General features: G+C 33.4%; 1 protein-coding gene across 1 annotated transcript in view; it reads left to right on the plus strand.

Moving 5' to 3' along the window:
* Nucleotides 1-1,158: 1,158 nt before the first annotated feature.
* Nucleotides 1,159-18,529, plus strand: part of TMPRSS15 (transmembrane serine protease 15) — a 115,760-nt gene continuing 98,389 nt past the window's right edge. The window contains exons 1-6 of the mRNA XM_082392568.1: nucleotides 1,159-2,834; nucleotides 5,738-5,868; nucleotides 6,139-6,206; nucleotides 12,033-12,184; nucleotides 14,826-14,870; nucleotides 16,326-16,361. Coding sequence (XP_082248694.1) covers nucleotides 2,690-2,834; nucleotides 5,738-5,868; nucleotides 6,139-6,206; nucleotides 12,033-12,184; nucleotides 14,826-14,870; nucleotides 16,326-16,361 — 577 coding nt within the window. The 5' untranslated portion in view covers nucleotides 1,159-2,689. The remainder of the gene's footprint in view (nucleotides 2,835-5,737; nucleotides 5,869-6,138; nucleotides 6,207-12,032; nucleotides 12,185-14,825; nucleotides 14,871-16,325; nucleotides 16,362-18,529) is intronic.

An 18,529-nucleotide genomic window follows, 5' to 3' on the forward strand; every position in this document is an offset into this window, starting at 1 on the left:
ACTTGTTTTGTGGTCTAGCATGTGATCTATTCTGAGGAATGTTCCATGTCACTTGAAAAGAATGTGTATTCTGCTGCTTTTGGACAGAATGCTCTATCTATCTATCTATCTATCTATCTATCAACTATCTGATGATGGGCAGGGCCAGATCCTGGGGTATAGCTTGCTTCTTTGTGTAAAAGTTTGTTTATTATTTCCAAGCTGGTACATAGAGCTCCAGTTCGTACACTTTTAACTTGTGTATAATATTTTATTATTTAAAAAGTACAATTCATTTTCCTATTGATGGACACAAGTTTTCTATTTTGTGGGGCATAAAATAATGTTGTAATGAATATCATCTCATTTCCTGCAAGTGTTAGAGTTTCTCTAGGATGTATAGTAGTAGACTAATTCAGGGGTCAAATTGTATATGCATATTTAGTTTTGTTAGATATTACCAAATTGCTCTTCTGTATGATTATTTGAATTTTCTTTCTCACAAGTGATGAATGCCACTGCTTAGTAATGCTAAGGATGTTAATTGTTGCTAGTATATTTGAGGTCAGTAATATTTCATTTTTTATTTTAATTGGAATTCCATAATTACTACTGAAGTTGACCATCTACTAAAAGTGAGAACCTATAGAAATTTGTGTGATGGTGTTGTATTTCTTTACTGTTTGCTTGGGTTTGTGTTTTTGTTAATTGCCTGCTGTTTGTTTTTGTTAATTGCCTGCTGCTGTGTTAATTAGTAGAAATTCTCCATGAATATGGAAAATGTTTTTCAATTGTAAACTATAAGAGTACTTCCGGGGCTTCCCTGGTGGCGCAGTGGTTGGGAATCTGCCTGCTAATGCAGGGGACACGGGTTCGAGCCCTGGTCTGGGAAGATCCCACATGCCGCGGAGCGGCTGGGCCCGTGAGCCACAGCTGCTGAGCCTGCGCGTCTGGAGCCTGTGCCCCGCAACGGGAGGGGCCGCGATGGTGAAAGGCCCGCGCACCGCAATGAAGAGCGGTCCCCGCACCGCGATGAAGAGTGGCCCCCGCTTGCCGCAACTGGAGAGAGCCCTCGCACGAACCGAAGACCCAGCACAGCCAAAAATAAATAAATAAATAAAAATAAAAGTAGCTATAAAATTAAAAAAAAAAAAAAAAAACTGTTAAAAAAAAAAAAAAAAAGAGTACTTCCCACATAGGCTCTCTTCATCTCTGCAAGCTGAGGGCAGCTTTTCATGAATGTTCTACACACACACAGGGTAAGCTGAAAGTAGGAGAGTTAAAGCCCCATAAGCTACTCTGTACCAGTGAGCAAGGCTATTTGGTTAATAAACATCCCTGCTTCCTTGCCCATTAATTGGGGTAATCCTGAGGACTTTTCTCTCTGTCTCATGCAGTCCCCAGCAGGATTATGTTCCTGAGCCTATCGTAGTTTCCGGCTTGATTGCATACTTTTATTGGCTTTATTTTCCCCACTTTTCACTTCCCAACTCATTTCATGGACTTTCCATGGATTACCTTCCAAAGAAATACCCCTGACCTAGTACTTCCTTATCTCTGGCCAGTTTTACTTGCCAGAACAAGAGGTAAATTGGTTTACTTCAGAACAGGTTTGGTTTTATTTATTAATTTTTAATTCTAAACTCATTGTTATTCAAAGTGTGGAAGTTCCCATGATAAACTGTACTTTAATTATCAGAGAACAGTCCTGGTTTTCCCATAACCACAGTTATGAGTGTGGAATTCTCATGTCCTCTTGTTATTATTGGCATGTTTAAAAAGATTAAGTCCTGGGCAAGTGAGTAATGTCTTCCCCACCCAGAATACTTTCTTAAAATAGAAAAAAAAGTGCTTAGTTCCTCTCACAGCTGCTACTCCTGTTCATTGATAACTACATGAGGCCATAAAAAATGGGCATATGAAGCCTTGTTTCAGTGGACTTTCCTTTAGGTTAGATCAATACTCCCTTACACTGCACAACTTCACATGGGTGACATAATGAAGATTACAAAATTTGTGATTGTTTTAATAAGAAATATATATATATGTATACAGAGATACAGAAAAAGAGAGAGAAAGTGGGATAGAGGGAGGGTGGGAAGAGAGATGTAAGTATTAATATATATGTTAGGCTTTATGTATATATATATATATATATATATATATATATATACACACACACATACACACACATATGTGCTTAAAATTTATCTTTAGAATGTCTACACCTACATAAAACAGGAAAAAATGTCTTAATAATGACTTGAGTCAGAGGGTGGAAGGTTGATCTGTTAGGGACTCTTTACAAATATCATGTGCATGTGCCCAATGATTAATTTGACTACCATGAATTTCATATTTCTTCTACCAGTTCTCAAAATGATAAAGTATCATTTTTGTTTACAACATGCAGTTAATATCATTCACACTGACAATTGGCCTGTTCAGGTGATTAACATTTACAACTCTAAGCTTCTCTGTACTCACTAATATCTTCTTAAACATTAACTGCACTTTTAAAGCTACTTAATGTATAGAGACATAATGTTGCCAAAGGGACATACACAACTCATTTACACTGACTAGTCAGACTAGTATAGACTTGTTTGACAATCCTTCTTGGAAAACTTGAGAGCTTGTGCTCTTCAGTTGGTGCAAGCTTCTATGTTCTCTCAGAGCCCTTAGAGTAGCAAACCTTCAAAAACCAAAGATGGGCTCAAAGCAAAGTGTACCCTCAAGGCGCCATTCTCTCAGCACCTATGAAGTCATGTTCGCAGCTCTCTTTGCCATATTGGTGGTGCTCTGTGCTGGATTAATTGCAGTGGCCTGGCTGTCAATCAAGGGATCAGAAAGAGGTAAGTCACATAGACTTGGCTACAGAAAAGTGCTCTCAGATGAATGTATACACTTCAATCTCCAGAATCCTGCCAGCATATTGTATGCATTGCTGTGCTTTCATGGCAAGTATTTATATTGCATCCAGATGCATCACTGTAGTTTACTTCAAAGAATTTTTTTTTAACATGGTATATAATTTGGATTTTAATTCAGAATTCAAACATGAGACTAAGTTTTTAAAACAAAAAATGATGATGTTCTCAGTTCCAACATATAACAAAGTAGGTTCATAGCCTGTGGGTCTGTTCTGATAGAATTTAAGTCATAAACCTATTCAAACATTGTTGACCATAGAAGCGGATAAATAGACCAAGTTAAAGAAAAAATATTGTTTATTTCTAGAGAATTATATCTTTATTCTCTTATTAGTACAACAATTTGAATTGCAACAGTATAAGGCAACTTGAATGTAATTGTGGATTTATAAAGAGCTCAAGTTGCCTGAGTAGCAATTTGTGATTGACAGAAAAAAAAAAAAAAAAAAAGAAAAGGTAATTCTTATTTAGAGCTAAATTACCTGTACCAACTGCTTTTAAAAGATCTCCAATTGTATTATCTTGTTACAACAAACCTATGAGTTAGTTGTTATTGTTACCCTCATTTTATAGGTGAAAAATCAGAGACAGAGAATTTAGGTAACTTGCTTAAATTTGCAACATTGCCAGGTGGCGCAAACTAGATAGTCCAACTTTAGAACTTGTGTTCTTCTTTACCATTTATTCATTTCTAAGATAATTTTTAAAAAATGGCAGCATAGCAGAAACTTGAGTATTGGATTTATTTTTTCTGAGAACATTTTCACATTTTTAAAAAAATGATGAATTATATATAGGCATATTAATTCCTTCTGAAAACCCTTAGGGCAAAACCTTTTATATGTGAATGATTTTGGTTTTACCAAGAAAATAAAATGCTCAACCTTTGAGTTAGTTCTTTTCCCTTAGTAAATAAGTAAATTAGAATGTAATAAATATGATTTATAGTTTTATAAAATAATTCCAATATAATTTCTGGTTTATTTAACTACTATAGCTACATACAGGAATATATTTTAAAGAGAAAGAAAGCTTGTGATATTTTATATAATTATAAGAACAATTTAATAAATTATAGAAATTCACTGAGACTTTTAGAAAAGAGGCTGCTTTGGTCTTACTTAAATGCTGTGAATAACTTCAAGAATACGTAATTATTTGGAAGTCTATTGGAAGCCTTGAGGCTCAATAAAAATACAAAAGTTAGCTATTTTACCAGAAAAATAAAAAATAAATAGTTATAAATGTTAATATGATTTAATTGTGAACAACTGAATATAAGAAGGGATTTGAGATAAGTCAATAATAGAACGCTAGAGGATATGACATACTACTTTCAGTACATACTTTTACTTTAACATACTTTTAACACTTTTTATTGGAAACCATAGTAGACTTTTAAAAAGTTGCAAAAATTGTAGACATTCATCCAGCTTCCCCTAATGTCAATATCTAGTACACACATAGTACAGTTGTCACAACCAAGAAATTAACATTGTTACAATGTTATTAACTGAACCAAGCACTTTATTCAACTTTCACCAGTTTTTCCACTAATGTCTTTACCTGTTCAGGATCCAGTGCAGATTCCAACACTGGGTTTAGTTATCATGTTTCCTTAATTTCCTCCAATCCATGACAGTTCCTCAGTCTTTCCTGGCCTTTCACTTTTAGATATGCAAATCTAAATGTTATTTTGAATGTTTAAAAAACAAATGAAATAGTATTAATAATATGTTACATCAATTATGCAATGATAACTGTGTAGATGAAGTGCAAGTTTATTGTTTAAAGTGTTAATTCTAAAGTTCCTTCTGGACTAGGAGATTTGTGTCAATATATGACAGATCTTCAGTTCTGAAGTCAGTCAATCCTTTGTCTAAATTCCACATCTGTCACTCTTATCACATTGGGAAATTTTCTTAGTGAATCTAAGCCCAAATTTCCCCATCTGGGAAAAGAAGAAATAACATCTTCTCATACCAGGTCAATGCATCATTATTATTACATTTACTAATGATTTCATCATTGTGTGAGTTTCACCTGAAGCAATTCATTTTAAATATAAATATATATGCGAAGAAAATAATCTCATAATGGGATTGTACTGGCCTTAGTGGCACATTTTATTTCCCATGTTTGTATTCAGTTTGTTAGCTTTTTTCTTATATTTTTTCATATTGAGATAATAAATTTTCTGCAGCATTCTCAATAACTTCTCCATTAATGACAGTCTCCATCTAATGGCAAAAGGTCATACATGCCAATTTTATAATTATTAGAATGAAAGAAGTAGTTTCAAAGCTATGTTCCAAATTAATACACACACTGAAATCTTCACAGCAATCCACATGCAGAAAATGAGCAGTGTCCCTTGACGTTAGGTGTTCAAGAAGTATCTGAAAGCAACTACAAAACTTTTAATGGTCCATTTCTCACTATGTTTCCCTGAATCAGTTCCCATAATTGGTGAAAGTTGATCATCCCTGTATCTTCCAATAGGAATCTCAATGACAAACAAACAAAAACCAAGCAAAACTTGGCAGCTTGGAGAGTTGGTTAGACTTCAAAGAAAAGAAAAAAAATAATGGGATAGAGAAGAAGTTTAATTTTCAATCTTTTAAAACAACTAGATAGCTAAAAACATGTTAAAAAATAAGAAACAGCTGATGATGAAACACGAAGACTGCAAAGAAAAAAAACAAGAACTCCAGGGCCAACACATTAAGCAAGAACTTTATTTCTATGTCTTAACCAGAATGTGCATATTTTCTCTTATTCATCATTCACATTTTCAGCGTTTTGTTTCTTATTAATTCATCTAGATGCAGCATTTGGAAAAAGTCATGAAGCCAGAGGGACATTGACAATAACATCCGGAGTTACATATAATCCTTATTTGCAAGACAAACTCTCAGTGGATTTCAAAGTTCTTGCTTTTGACATTCAGCAAATGGTAGGAGACCTTCTCTCCTCAACTAGTTTAAAATTTCATAACATAGTTTCTCTAACCACTTGCCAAAAGATACATAGATCTTGTTCTCTTTGAAAAAAATTAGTCAATAAATGTAATATGCTCAGGATACTTAAATGTATGAGACCCATCATCGCAGAGAAGGAAATCACCCCAATACAGTTCTAAGTAGCATATAAAGATTACTTTGTTTAAAATTTTAAACAAAATCTAAAATTTAATATGCCTTTTCTTATCCTTTTCTTTTTTTAGATAGATGATATCTTTCAATCAAGTAATCTGAAAAATGAATATAAAAACTCAAGAGTTTTACAATTTGAGTAAGTATAGCTCAAAATTTTTCTATAGATAGAAAGCACAGGATCACAAAATAGTGATCTTTTTGCTAATATTTGTAAAAGAGTGTTACTATTTTTAGGAGAAAATGGAACATTTTAAATTTTCAACATTTTCCAGGAGGATTGAGAAAAGTGGCATAGTATAAACTTTTATATTTGTAACAAATAATAATAATAATGCTAGATAATTTATCTCATATTAACATGTTTCTCTCTCCTAAGTGCAAAATCGTTCAGCGACACATGGAGAAGGCTGAGGTTGACTGTATGCAGATGCCTAGGAGTCTTGACATTTAACTTATATCAAACAGAAGCCATAGAGTACTCCAGGATATTGGAGAATGCAGAGAACCTCACTTTATAGAAAGACTAATCTCCTGTCTCAGATCAGACACAATTGAACCTGAAAGCCTGGCACCAAAGATGCTTGGTACATGGTCTTCACAGAAGTCCTGACATTAGTAAAAGAGTCCTTAGTTCTCAATGACCAAACAGAGGTAGGGAGGTCAAGTCAAAGGAAAAGAGATTATGTTTAGAAAAACAATGACAGAATTAGTTAATGGGCAGAAGGAAACTTTAGGCCTTGCCATTTCTTATTGGAACAAAACGTATCCACTTAGTGGAAGCCATCACGAAAAAAAGCACAAAGCTTCATTTTATATCAAAAAAAAAAAAAATTAGAACTCTGTTTCTTTCTTTCTCACCTACTTATCTATCTATATTTATCATTCTTTATCCCACTGCATATTCATGAGATCTTAGTCTCAGTAGCCAGTCAACCCTACCTCCATCTACTGTCTTCATTCCTATCCACAACACAGAGGCTTCAACTCCTGTTTTCCAGGGCTTATGATCTCTGATAGCCTCTTTCATGCCTAATTTCAGGGATATAAGGACACAGGTGGACTCTCAGGAAAGGTTATTATTATTTTTTTTTGTTTGTGTGTTTTCCTCGAAGTGCTGTTTTAAAATATTTATTCAGTATTTATTCTGTGAAGGTAAAACCATGCATGAAAGATTTTATTTCACTTTATTTCTCTGCTCTGGAATGAGTGGAACCAATTTCTCTTTTCCAGTTTTGGAGAGGATTGAATGTGGAGATCTGCATTAAATCTTCAACTCAAATTTAGTTCTTAAAGGTTTTAGAACTAAAACCTTGCTTAAGGAGAGGTAACCCCGGTCCTTCCTCACCTTCCTCAGGCTCTAACCAGTGAAATCCACGCAAAGCACGGTATCTAGTGCAGAGTTTATTAGGATAGTTTTGTTAATGGGACTCTTGTTTTCTCTTGTTTACAACATGCTGGATAACTTTGTTTTTACTAGATTGGGAAAATTTGCTGAATATAGACTTTTATATAAGGTCTGGTGGTTTATCAAAACCCGAGCATTTTCTTTGATATTTACTAAGTAAACTTATGTTTCTCTAGATAGTAAAATCACTATATGTGAAACTGTAAATTATTTGAGCTAAGGAATTATTTCTTTCCCTTCCTTTAAACTACCTAGGAGACTAATATAGTGCCTAAACCTTGACACATATTTTATAACAATTCTCAAGTAATATACTTCATCAGTGTACAGAGGCTTTCACCTCGTTGTAGCTGAATTACTTTTAAATCAGAAGTGAGTTTTTAAAAGATGCAATGCAAAGGAATTTCATGAAAATGTCTGTAAGATAAATTACAGGTAGGTACTTTGGGAGACTGAGAAGAAAAGGATGAGAAAAGAAATTCAGAAGCAGGAAAGAAAGTAACAAGCAAACGTTTAGGTTTACTTTAAATAATCACATTTAAAATGGCATATTCCACTTATAGAAAAAATTGACAGACTCCTAATTACCTTTATAAATTATTTTCACCTTAAACTCCGGTTGATAAAATCAAGACACAGAAATAACTGACTTCTCAACTAACTAACAATAGCCAAACCAACTGTGAAAAATACATCTAAAAATCCTTTAAAATGCCTATTTCCTTTTTTGTTACTGATTTTACTGAAATACACACCCCATGCATGTGTACATGGTCAAGTTATAGCACTCAGAATACTCAACTTAGTCATTAATCTACCTCTTCTTCCTTTTAAAAATATTATTTAATGTCAAATCTTGGTCCCCCTGCTAAGTTGTGTGTGTGTGTGTGTGTGTGTGTGTGTGTGTGTGTGTGTGTGTGTGTGTATAGAGCCACTCTACAGGACAAGCAAATGGTTTACCCTCATCTGGGAACACTTTCTATTCTGCTTTGTGGAAAGCGCTTTGACTCAAAGAGAATTTAGGAGTTGATTCTTCTAATAAAGTGCTGTTTACACTTTATGGCAATATGAAGCTTATTTTGCCCTTTGAGCACAGATAAGTCATCAAGTTAGGAAAGGAAAGACTTTTGTTTACTCAGCAACCCTAGAGGTTATCAGTGTCATTAAGGAAAATAAGAGATAAGAAACATTTGATTTATTGCACACAGGCTCTCTGTATAATGATAGGATTTATCTGTTAAAAAAAAAAAAAAAAACAGACTCAGATATTCCACTGGAACAGTACTTTGAAAAGAAAATGGCCATTGTTTCTTTTTTTTTCCTAAAGGAAGAATTCGCATTACCTTAATAAATAAATTCAATTTCACAGCAGTGATAGAGATCATTACTAAACTACTAACATAACAGCTTTAGCTTTCTTATTACATGAAACACAAATGTTTATTATGGTTTTCCTGATTTCTACTGTATATCTCTCTTATCTCAACATTTACTCTGAATAAGAAACAAATTTTAAAGTATACAACTGTATGTGGATATAGGATCTGTAACTACTGTCCTTGCAAAGTATAAATTATTAAATGCAGTGTATAATTCACAACTAAGAAAACACATCTTTCATATGAAGATGTTTTATGCCTGAGGATGAACTTATCCAGTTACTTTCAATTCAGTGAAAGAAAATTCCAGATTTGTATGCTCTCTACCAAAATTACCTTACCTCTTTTACTCCCTAACTCAAATAAAATAAAAGCAAGTGGTCAAACTTAATATGTGAAAGTTACACAAAGAGAAAAATCTGATTTAATCAGAATTAAAGCTATGTGCTGTGCAACCAAGGAGGTAAAGATTAGAAATTGAAGACAGAGAAACTAATGGACTTTGTTCACTCTCACTTTATTTTTACCATATTTAACTCTGTCCATTTAAGAATTTTGGGGTTGAGGTTGGTTAAGGAGACAATGAAAAGGAGAAGGAAGAGATGGAGGATGAAGGAAAAGGAGAAGAAAAAGAAGAACAGGTGGCGGGGGAGGAGGAGGGAGAAAGGGAAAGGGACAAGAAGAGGGAAGCTTCTATCTCTCAAAGTGTGGCGGCAATAAAATATCCATCCTCCCCCCCCCCAATTCCAACTAGCTATTTTCTGCATCTTTTTAGATATAAAGTTCCGGTAACAATGCAAGATAATAAAAACCTAGATCTGGATCTAGGCAAATGTGTTGTATTGTCTTTCCTATTGACAAATAGTTCATAATGGTGTTGATAGCAGTGGTATGTGGGGTGGGGGATGGGAACTATATCAAAACACATCTGGGAAACAGAGGTTCTGGGTTTTATTCCTCTCTCTCTCTGATATTAATAAGCTGTATAACTCTAGGCAAGATTACCTATATTACTCTGAGTCTCATTCTCCCTATTTATAAAATTGCAATGTTGGCCAACATCAGATGCAAAAATAGAGTCATCTCCCTTTTCTTGAGCATCTGTTTAAATAAATATGGATGAGGCCTGAGAGTTGTATGCCAGTTAAGATTTTTTAAATTGCAATTAACAGAACACATGACTAAAAGTGCCTTAAACAACAAGTATTTACCATCTGACATCACAAGAAATCTGGAGGTTTCAGCAGAGGTTAATTCAGTGGAACAATGACGGAGACATAATCAAGAATTTAGGTGTTTTCATTGTTTTATTGTACTATCTTTAGCTTGTCAATCATAGCTTGACTCATGGTTCCAAGATAGATGTGACATTTCCAGCAATCATATGTAGACATAATAACATTCAACAAAGAAGAGTAGTAGTCCGCTATGAACCTTTATTTGATTAAATATAGAGAAGTTTTCAAGAAGTTGCCGATCAGCATCCCCTCATGTTCCATTGACCAGGGCCTAGTCATATGCCCATGAATAAAACTATCATTGACATGAGGAATGGTTGGAGAAGCCATGAGAAAATGGAGAGTTATTCTCAAACAAAATTAGAGACCAGCCAGCATGGAAAAATTAACACGTGTGGAAGAATAGATAAAAACAGTGTCTGTGATGAAATCTATTTTTATCAAGGACAGCAGTGATTCCATGTGTGGGTAAATTTGGGGAACCCGGATCTAAATAGTTACTAAGGAGCCTTGACATTTACAAGATTTGGATACTCTGATTTAATCAGATGATTGGAAAGTTAAACATTCTAACATTTTTAAATAATATGTTTAATAGAGGTGAAATGTGCAATTATTGATCAGAGTATCCTGTTCACATCAATCATGAAAAGCTAGCTACATAGAAAGGAATCACTTCTGCTAAACGATGAACCTGAATAGTAGCACAGAAACCAAAAAGGAATATCCTACCGAGAGGAAATGCTGATCTGCTATGATCTTTCAGGAACATTTTTATCCTGTATATAGTCTTGGAGGAAAAAAAAAATTTATTATAGGTTTTATCAAGACATATATACATACAGATACATAAAGAACTCTTCAGAAGTTGATGAAGTCCTTCAAGAAACTCATTAACTTAAAGATATCACAAGGATATGAATGTAAGTGCCTAAATTTCAGAACCAGCAAACATACCATGAAAAATTTGGTTCTCCTTAGTCTGCCTTTTAAGGGTCCAAGTAAACCCTGAGTACCCCCAGCTTACTGAGGGATACAGAATGAAGACCAGAGCTAGAGTTTGTTTCCCAAGCAGTTGTATCCTAAAAGCACAGTAGCAAAGTAGAAATGTAGACAGAAGAGCAAAAATCACTCTTGTATTTCTAGTGGGCCCAAAATTTATTCATTTTTATGATTCTTTAAACTGCAAACAAATCACCAGTGAAGAAAACTTTGAAAATGCATGTTTCAGAGAAAGAGATGAAGTAAAAGAGAAGATGACTTGGGTCATGTAATTGAACTCTAATGTTATGGTCAGAGACGAGTAGGCAAGATAATCCCAACCCTTGACCACGAGACAGAATATCCCACAAATTCCCAATAATCCACTTATTCTTGTCTTCTTTCTACCTTTCTAAATCAGGGCATATTTCATTTATTTTATATTAAGAATGGAGAAGAAAAAGTAGATATAAATTCGTTGCTATAAGCTTGCTATCAAGCCTTCATAAACTATATAGAAAATTTTTCTCTGAAATCAGTGAAACTACTTTAGACCTATTCCTACTTAGAAGTCATCTATGAAAAATTACAAATTCACATTCTTTATTTTTTCAAACAGTAAAATAAGAATAAATGTCATGATACCATGTGATGTGGTTTAATTTGACACAAGTATCTGTGGTTTAACCTAGGGAGTAGCGTGCTAATGTGGAACTCAGAAAAATCAGGTTCTAATTCTGGATATATCTTTGTGTTCTTGGAGAAACATTGTCTTTTAATTTCTCTTTCTTCCACCTGTGAAATAAAGATAATATGTGACATGACCTACTTTGTATAGGTGTAATAAGGATTAACAAGCGGATAACTGTGGAGAATTTCAAAGACATCTTACATAAACTGAACACAAATCATTTGAAGAAGGCTAACTTTTTTCTCTCATGTCATTTTTTGCTTTGCAGAAATGGCAGCATTATAGTCATATTTGACCTTCTCTTTGCCCAGTGGGTGTCAGATGAAAATGTAAAAGAAGAAATGATTCAAGGCATTGAAGCAAATAAATCCAGCCAACTGGTCACTTTCCATATTGATGTGAACAGCATTGATATTTCAGGTAACTGTGAACATTATTTGATTTCTTTGAATTGTTAAGCTATGAAATTAAAATTCTAGCTATGTACCAGGGGAGCAGTGAGATCACCCTGGACTTTAGAAACCTGTCTTATTGCCTGAGGTAACACATTTACATAAGACAAATAAAATATGGAGAAACTGTATTTGAAGAAAAATGTCAGTGAGAAAATGTTTGTAAAATATCAAACATCAAAAAGCTTCTGAAAATATTGGCATGCATAAATGTTTGTGGGTCTGATCACACTTTTGTCATTGGCCAAGCACACCCTGACTTTCCAGGAACCCTGCATTGGAAAGTGACACATTACTCTGTGATAGTCATATAGATATTATTAGATTACATAGTCAAGTGGCAAGTCCAATCTCTGACTGAGGACTTAAAAGATGGAAAGGAAGTAAAAAGAGGGGATTATGAGTTTGATTCATCCCAGTTACTTATAAAAAATAAAACTTTATTTTAAAATGATAAATAATTTTAAGATAAAAATAAATCAAAGGGGAAGAGATATAGGGCATCAAAAATAATAGCAAGACAATAATGTCTATCAATGTTAGGCTATTCTAAATTTTCCATTTTAGTTATTTCCCATTCAATTTAATTCAACAAACATGTATACCGTATCCTATTTTGGTTGAAAACAATAGTAAGTTGCCAGGCCCATCCAGATCCACAATCTCTTATCTGTAAATCTTCAGGCTAAATATGTTTCAGAATTCAGAAATTTTTAGATGTTAGAAAGCTCATCAATATATAAATATCCACATCAAGTGGAATAAAGGCAAACAGCCTATTGCCAGTTCAAATAGTTTTGCTTCAGAATGAGATGTCAGTATAGATTTGCTCTTAAAGGAAACATAAAAAAACATCCATTTTTTAAATTTTGTTATAGTAGATACAAAATTGCAGACCTCTAGCTGCTTTTCTTTACAGCATGGGTTCATCAAGCACAGTACTCTTTCACTAAGCCCCCTACTATATCCTGCCGTGCCTGTTCAGTGAGAAGACAGCTCAAGTTCTTAAGTGCCCCTTCTACTGATGGTTTGGTCCCCTCTGGCACAGCTGCTGGAGCAGAGACTGTTTTGGATTTTTGTCTGATTCAAATGAGCTGAAAACTACTACTATTATTAGCTACAACAGGTGGTTTTTCTATCAACACATTTACTCTTCATACCAATCTTATTACACAGTATCTTTACTACCCCCATTTTACAGATGAGACAACTAACATACAGAAAATTTAGCTATTTCGAGGTGGATGGAGGATTCTGACCCACGTGGTCTTAGCCTAATATCTGCGCTCTTAACACTTATATTAGAGTTTCTTTGTAATAGTTTTGTCTTTAAACAATGTTGATTATTTTTCAATAGTCAATTTTCTTCTAGGAAGGTGGTATCTTGCTATCTTTATTTGAATAGGCATCAGTTTCTGGAGGTGTGCTGAGGCAAATGAATTGACAGGTGTGCTGAAACTTATTTTCATGACTCTCTACGGTGGGACTATTTGGGAGAGGGGAGTTTGTGGTTTTAAAATTTTTATTTATTCAATAAAACCATATCCTTTGAATTAACTTAGAATAAGGATCATAAATGCAATAAACTATATCACAACATCAACTCAAGAATATGATGCAGAAGTTGAAGTTACATTTAACTTGTTGAACAATATTAAAACACATTTGTAAACATAATACGAAGCTTAATTTTAGGTATTTAAGTTTAATATTCACTTGCATCATGTGAATTTTCAAATTTATTACATTTTTAAATTGGTTAATAATTTCACAGATACCTTTGATTTTTATATAGTATACTGTCAAACCAAACATAATGAAAATTAAAATATTATCTTCTTTATGATAATATCTTATAAAACTTATTTTATCTTCTTCATCAATAATCTACCATATATCATTTATGAAACTGCTACAGATCTTTTAGAAAGAAGACAATGCAGTAATGAAGAAATAATGTAATAAACAATCTAGTTAGTAGAAGAGGACATACCTCTTAACCCACTTACCATAAGTATTGTTTTGAATGAAAACAAATTAATTAGATCATAAGATATGCTTTGGTTTTCTTTATTTTTAAAGAAAAATAGTTGCCATTATATCTTTAAAAATATTAAACATGTTAATGGGTGAAAAAAATAGCTAGTTTTTATCTTTTATGTGAAAAGCACTTTATACTTAAACGGTACTTAGTTCCCTGTAGATATTACCATGTGTAAGATTATTTTGGCATCCATTTGTTTCAGTACAAAGCCATTGATTCTAGGTCTGACAAGATATGGTGTGTTATATTGTCCCTCTTAAATATAAATTATTCTATATAATTATGATGAAAAAATAGATATCTTTCTTAAATGGGTAAAATAAAGCAAATATTTTGCATAGGTAAATTTATAGAGAGAATACATAGAGATTCTGGAAATTCATCAAATGTACCACAATCAAATTATAATTAAATAAATAAATAGGAACATTCAGGATGAGAAAGGATGAAATGGAAACTCTGGTAGATCAGATGCCCTTTGAATGAATATTCAAACTGCACTCGATGTTTTGTAATATATTTATACTCTAAGCCCTAACTTCAAACTAACTTTACTTTATTCCAGCATCTTTGGAGAATTTCTCTACGATAAGTCCTGCAAAAACTTCAGGTCAGTACTTATGGCATTTCAAAATGTATAATTTGGTGACCATAAAACTTTATGACATTAGGCAAGGATTCAATTTTTTTTCTGGCGGCTCTTTCTAAATGAGATATTTAGTCTTCATATCAAAATGTATAAAGCATACATTTGGTTAGGAATAACATAGTTCATAATATTGCAAAGTTCATAGTGCCTAGTTATATATACAAGGATATGCATTTCCGATTCCAACGCTTCTTTCATATTTTAAATTCTATATATGTATGTATGCATATATGATGTGTGAGAGTGTGTTTGTGTGCGCCTGTGTGTGATCTCAAAATATGGTTCTGATCATGCAGCCTGGGAAATGAAACCCTGACATCTGTAAGGTCACTATGAATGAGGGAAAGGAGTTTAAAATATAATGAAATGATAACTTTCAAAATGTATCGTACTCTTTGGAAAGGACAATCTAAAGTTTAATGTTAACTTTGCTCTATTCCAGCATTTTCTCCACCCTATGTTTCTAACTACAATTGGTCACTACCTCTTCACTTTGTCTTATCAAGATCATACTGACTATCAAAAGTGCTTTGAGAAATTATCAATCATTTAAAAACTAACCTGAGTTATGTTAAAATGGAAAATCATTCTGTTGTAGAAAAATTATTCAAATTGAAGTCAAAAGATTTGAACACTAATCCTGTCTGTCAACTACCAGAATCACTGGGCATTTCACCTTCTGAAAATCTGCTTCCCATAAATTGTAAATAATAAAATTTTCTAAATATTTTAGAAGTCATCACAAGTATCAAATTCATATAAAAATGATTTTTAAAGTATAAGTTGTTATAAAACTATAACCATATTACTTTTAGTGTTATCCATAATCATGACCATTTTTATAATATTTGAAAAATCTATTTGTTTGAAGTATCTACTTGGACCAGGTACCATATTTTACAAACATTATCTCATTTAATTTTCAGAATGATTCTGTAGAGAGTAATATTTTTTCCACTTAAAATTACATAAGTAATAAAGAATGTGCCCAGAGTCACACAGCTATTAAATATCAAAGCCAGGAATTAAAAGGAATTCCTCTGGACTCCAAAGCCCATGGTTTAAGCATATCTCAAGCTCCTACTTCAAACAACAGCAGATTAATCTAGAACATTTTAGTCTACAGTCATTATGAAATTAATAAATTCTTATGTTTAGTTATTGATAATTGAAAACTACCATCTTCATTATTTAAAAAGTAAGCACATCTAAAAACCTCTGCTCTACAGCTCTAAAAATCAGTAAAAACATAAAAGATTTACTTTTAGCTCCAGATACAAATGATATATTCTTGTTAGTAAATGTTAATAATTCACAGTAATTTTTAAAACTCTCAAGTAAAATATTAAACAGAAGGAACTCCTAATAATCAGTTTTAAAGTGTAATTGTTATTTTTATGTCATTTATTTTTACAGACAAGCTAACTACCAGCAGTCCTCTGGCAACTCCAGGTCAGTTTTAATATTATTTCTCTTATTTAAAAAGAACTTTTCGCTAATATTTCATTTTGACTCCTGAGAATTCTCTGATAACACAGCAGTTAACAGTACCCTTATTTAATAGATAAGAAAACTAGAGCATCAAAGTTTATATTTTTAGCCTAATAGTTTACCAAAAAATAACAATATATTTGAGGCGATCAAGGCCTGGATTATCTGATCTCACTTCAGTCCTTCGTCTATTAGAACCATGGTTATTACCTTTTGCTAAGAATGCCACCAATAGGATCAAAATGTCTGCCAGAAAGGATGTAGGTTTCATAGGATGTGAGGGAATTTTTTCTCTAATTATTCTCTCTGCATGCAAGGGAGACGTGCTTGCTCTCTCCTCTTAACACGGTATGGTTGCCAAACCAGTACCAAAGTTGCCTTGGATTCATTCATTCAGCAATTTTTCATTAAATGCCTACCTTGTGCCAACTCCTGGTATGTATTTGTAATGTGACAATTGTTCTGGATTCCTAGTAATTGTCTACTGTGCCTTTGTCTATGTGCTGGTTAACTATAATGTCTTCTCTGGTCCTAACTTAATCTTCATATTAAGTGGTCTGGATGTGAACCTAATCTCTTTAGGTAAACTCCATAAAGGCAATAGTGTGTGGATCGTCAGCTCCAAAAATAATACTGCCATTTTTATGTTATTAGAATTTATATCAAATGTTACATACGTACAAGGAGAGAACATTTGTGAAATTATAAATGATCTCTGAGTAACACAATAATTCTTGGATAAAATGGTTGGTGTGATGTTTGAAAAGCAGAATGATATATGAATCATTAATCAAAATGCTTTATGAAACAAATCATCCCACCTCTAAACCTATAGAGGTCTTTTATGGTAGGATAAGCCTGCCTGGGGTTGTATTATCCATATAGTAGCACAACATATTGAAAAATAAAACTGCTCTTCAGCCCATAGTCCCTTATCCAAGGTAGAAAACTATTTACAGCCTCTAAAATCACCTTTCAACACACTTTCAGAAAATGATTTTAGGATCTATAGTGACTAATTCCTTTAATCTAAAAATAAACTGAAAAAATAATTTTAATATATTTTGAGAAATTTATTTCTAAAACTTTAAAAGTCAGCAACAAATATCTAAATGAGTGCTCTGTTTTCCATTTATCTGTCTGTTTACTGATTCACTGAGTGATTCATACAACCCACAGTTATTGAGGACCTCTTAGGTATTAAAATGCCCTAAGAGAAATATGTGGAATGACTTGGGGGGTGGGGGGGAAACAGTGTTAAAGCAAGAAATCCTTGGACTTAAGTTTTCCCCCTTACTCTCCTAAAGACAAACCCACCAAAATTATAAAAAGTGGCTGAACCATATGACCAGTTCCTTGCAGGACTATGTCTTGTCCAAAACGTCCATAAGACATTTGTCTACACCAAAAAGGTCCTTGATAATTTGGTCCTGTCCAAAATCATTTGGCATGGACCAAATATGCTCATGGACATTTTTTATATAGGACCAAATTTTAAGGACCTTTTGGAATGGACCAAATGTCTTATGGACCAAAATATCTCACAGGCCAAAGGTCTTGTGACATATTGGCCAGTATCAAAAGTTGGCTAACAGCCCAGTTTCTTCTGGCCAAAGGAGATGGAGAATGGGGAACAGAGAGCATGAGTGTAATACTCAACCCATACTTTTCTCTCCTAGGGATTGGAATAGAAATCTCCTTTCCTACATGTAAACTATAAGAATGGGATCAGTACATATCTAGTCCTATCTTTCACTCTTTATGTAAGCATTTGATAAGCAAAATGAAGACCAAAAAGTAACATACATTTTTCAAGCATTGAAAGTGTGTGGGTGAATCCACCATAACCATTTCCACCAATTACTGTACACGTCAGTTTTGATAAGCTACTTAGTCTTCTTGAACTTTGTATTTATTATCTGAAAGACAAAGATTTAAATATATATCTTAGAGTGGTCGTGAAGAAGAGAAATAATACAAATACAAATTAATGACTGGCATAAAGAGGGACACATGTTAGATCCTTTCTCCTTTCCCCCTTCAGACTTAGACCAAAAAAAAAAAAAGCAGCTGGATACTTTTTTAAAAACACTTTTCAAAAACTAAACTAAGGAGCTTCCCTGGTGGCA

Source organism: Balaenoptera borealis (genome assembly GCF_965194805.1).
Source record: "Balaenoptera borealis genome assembly, chromosome: 5".
Lineage (NCBI taxonomy): Eukaryota > Metazoa > Chordata > Mammalia > Artiodactyla > Balaenopteridae > Balaenoptera > Balaenoptera borealis.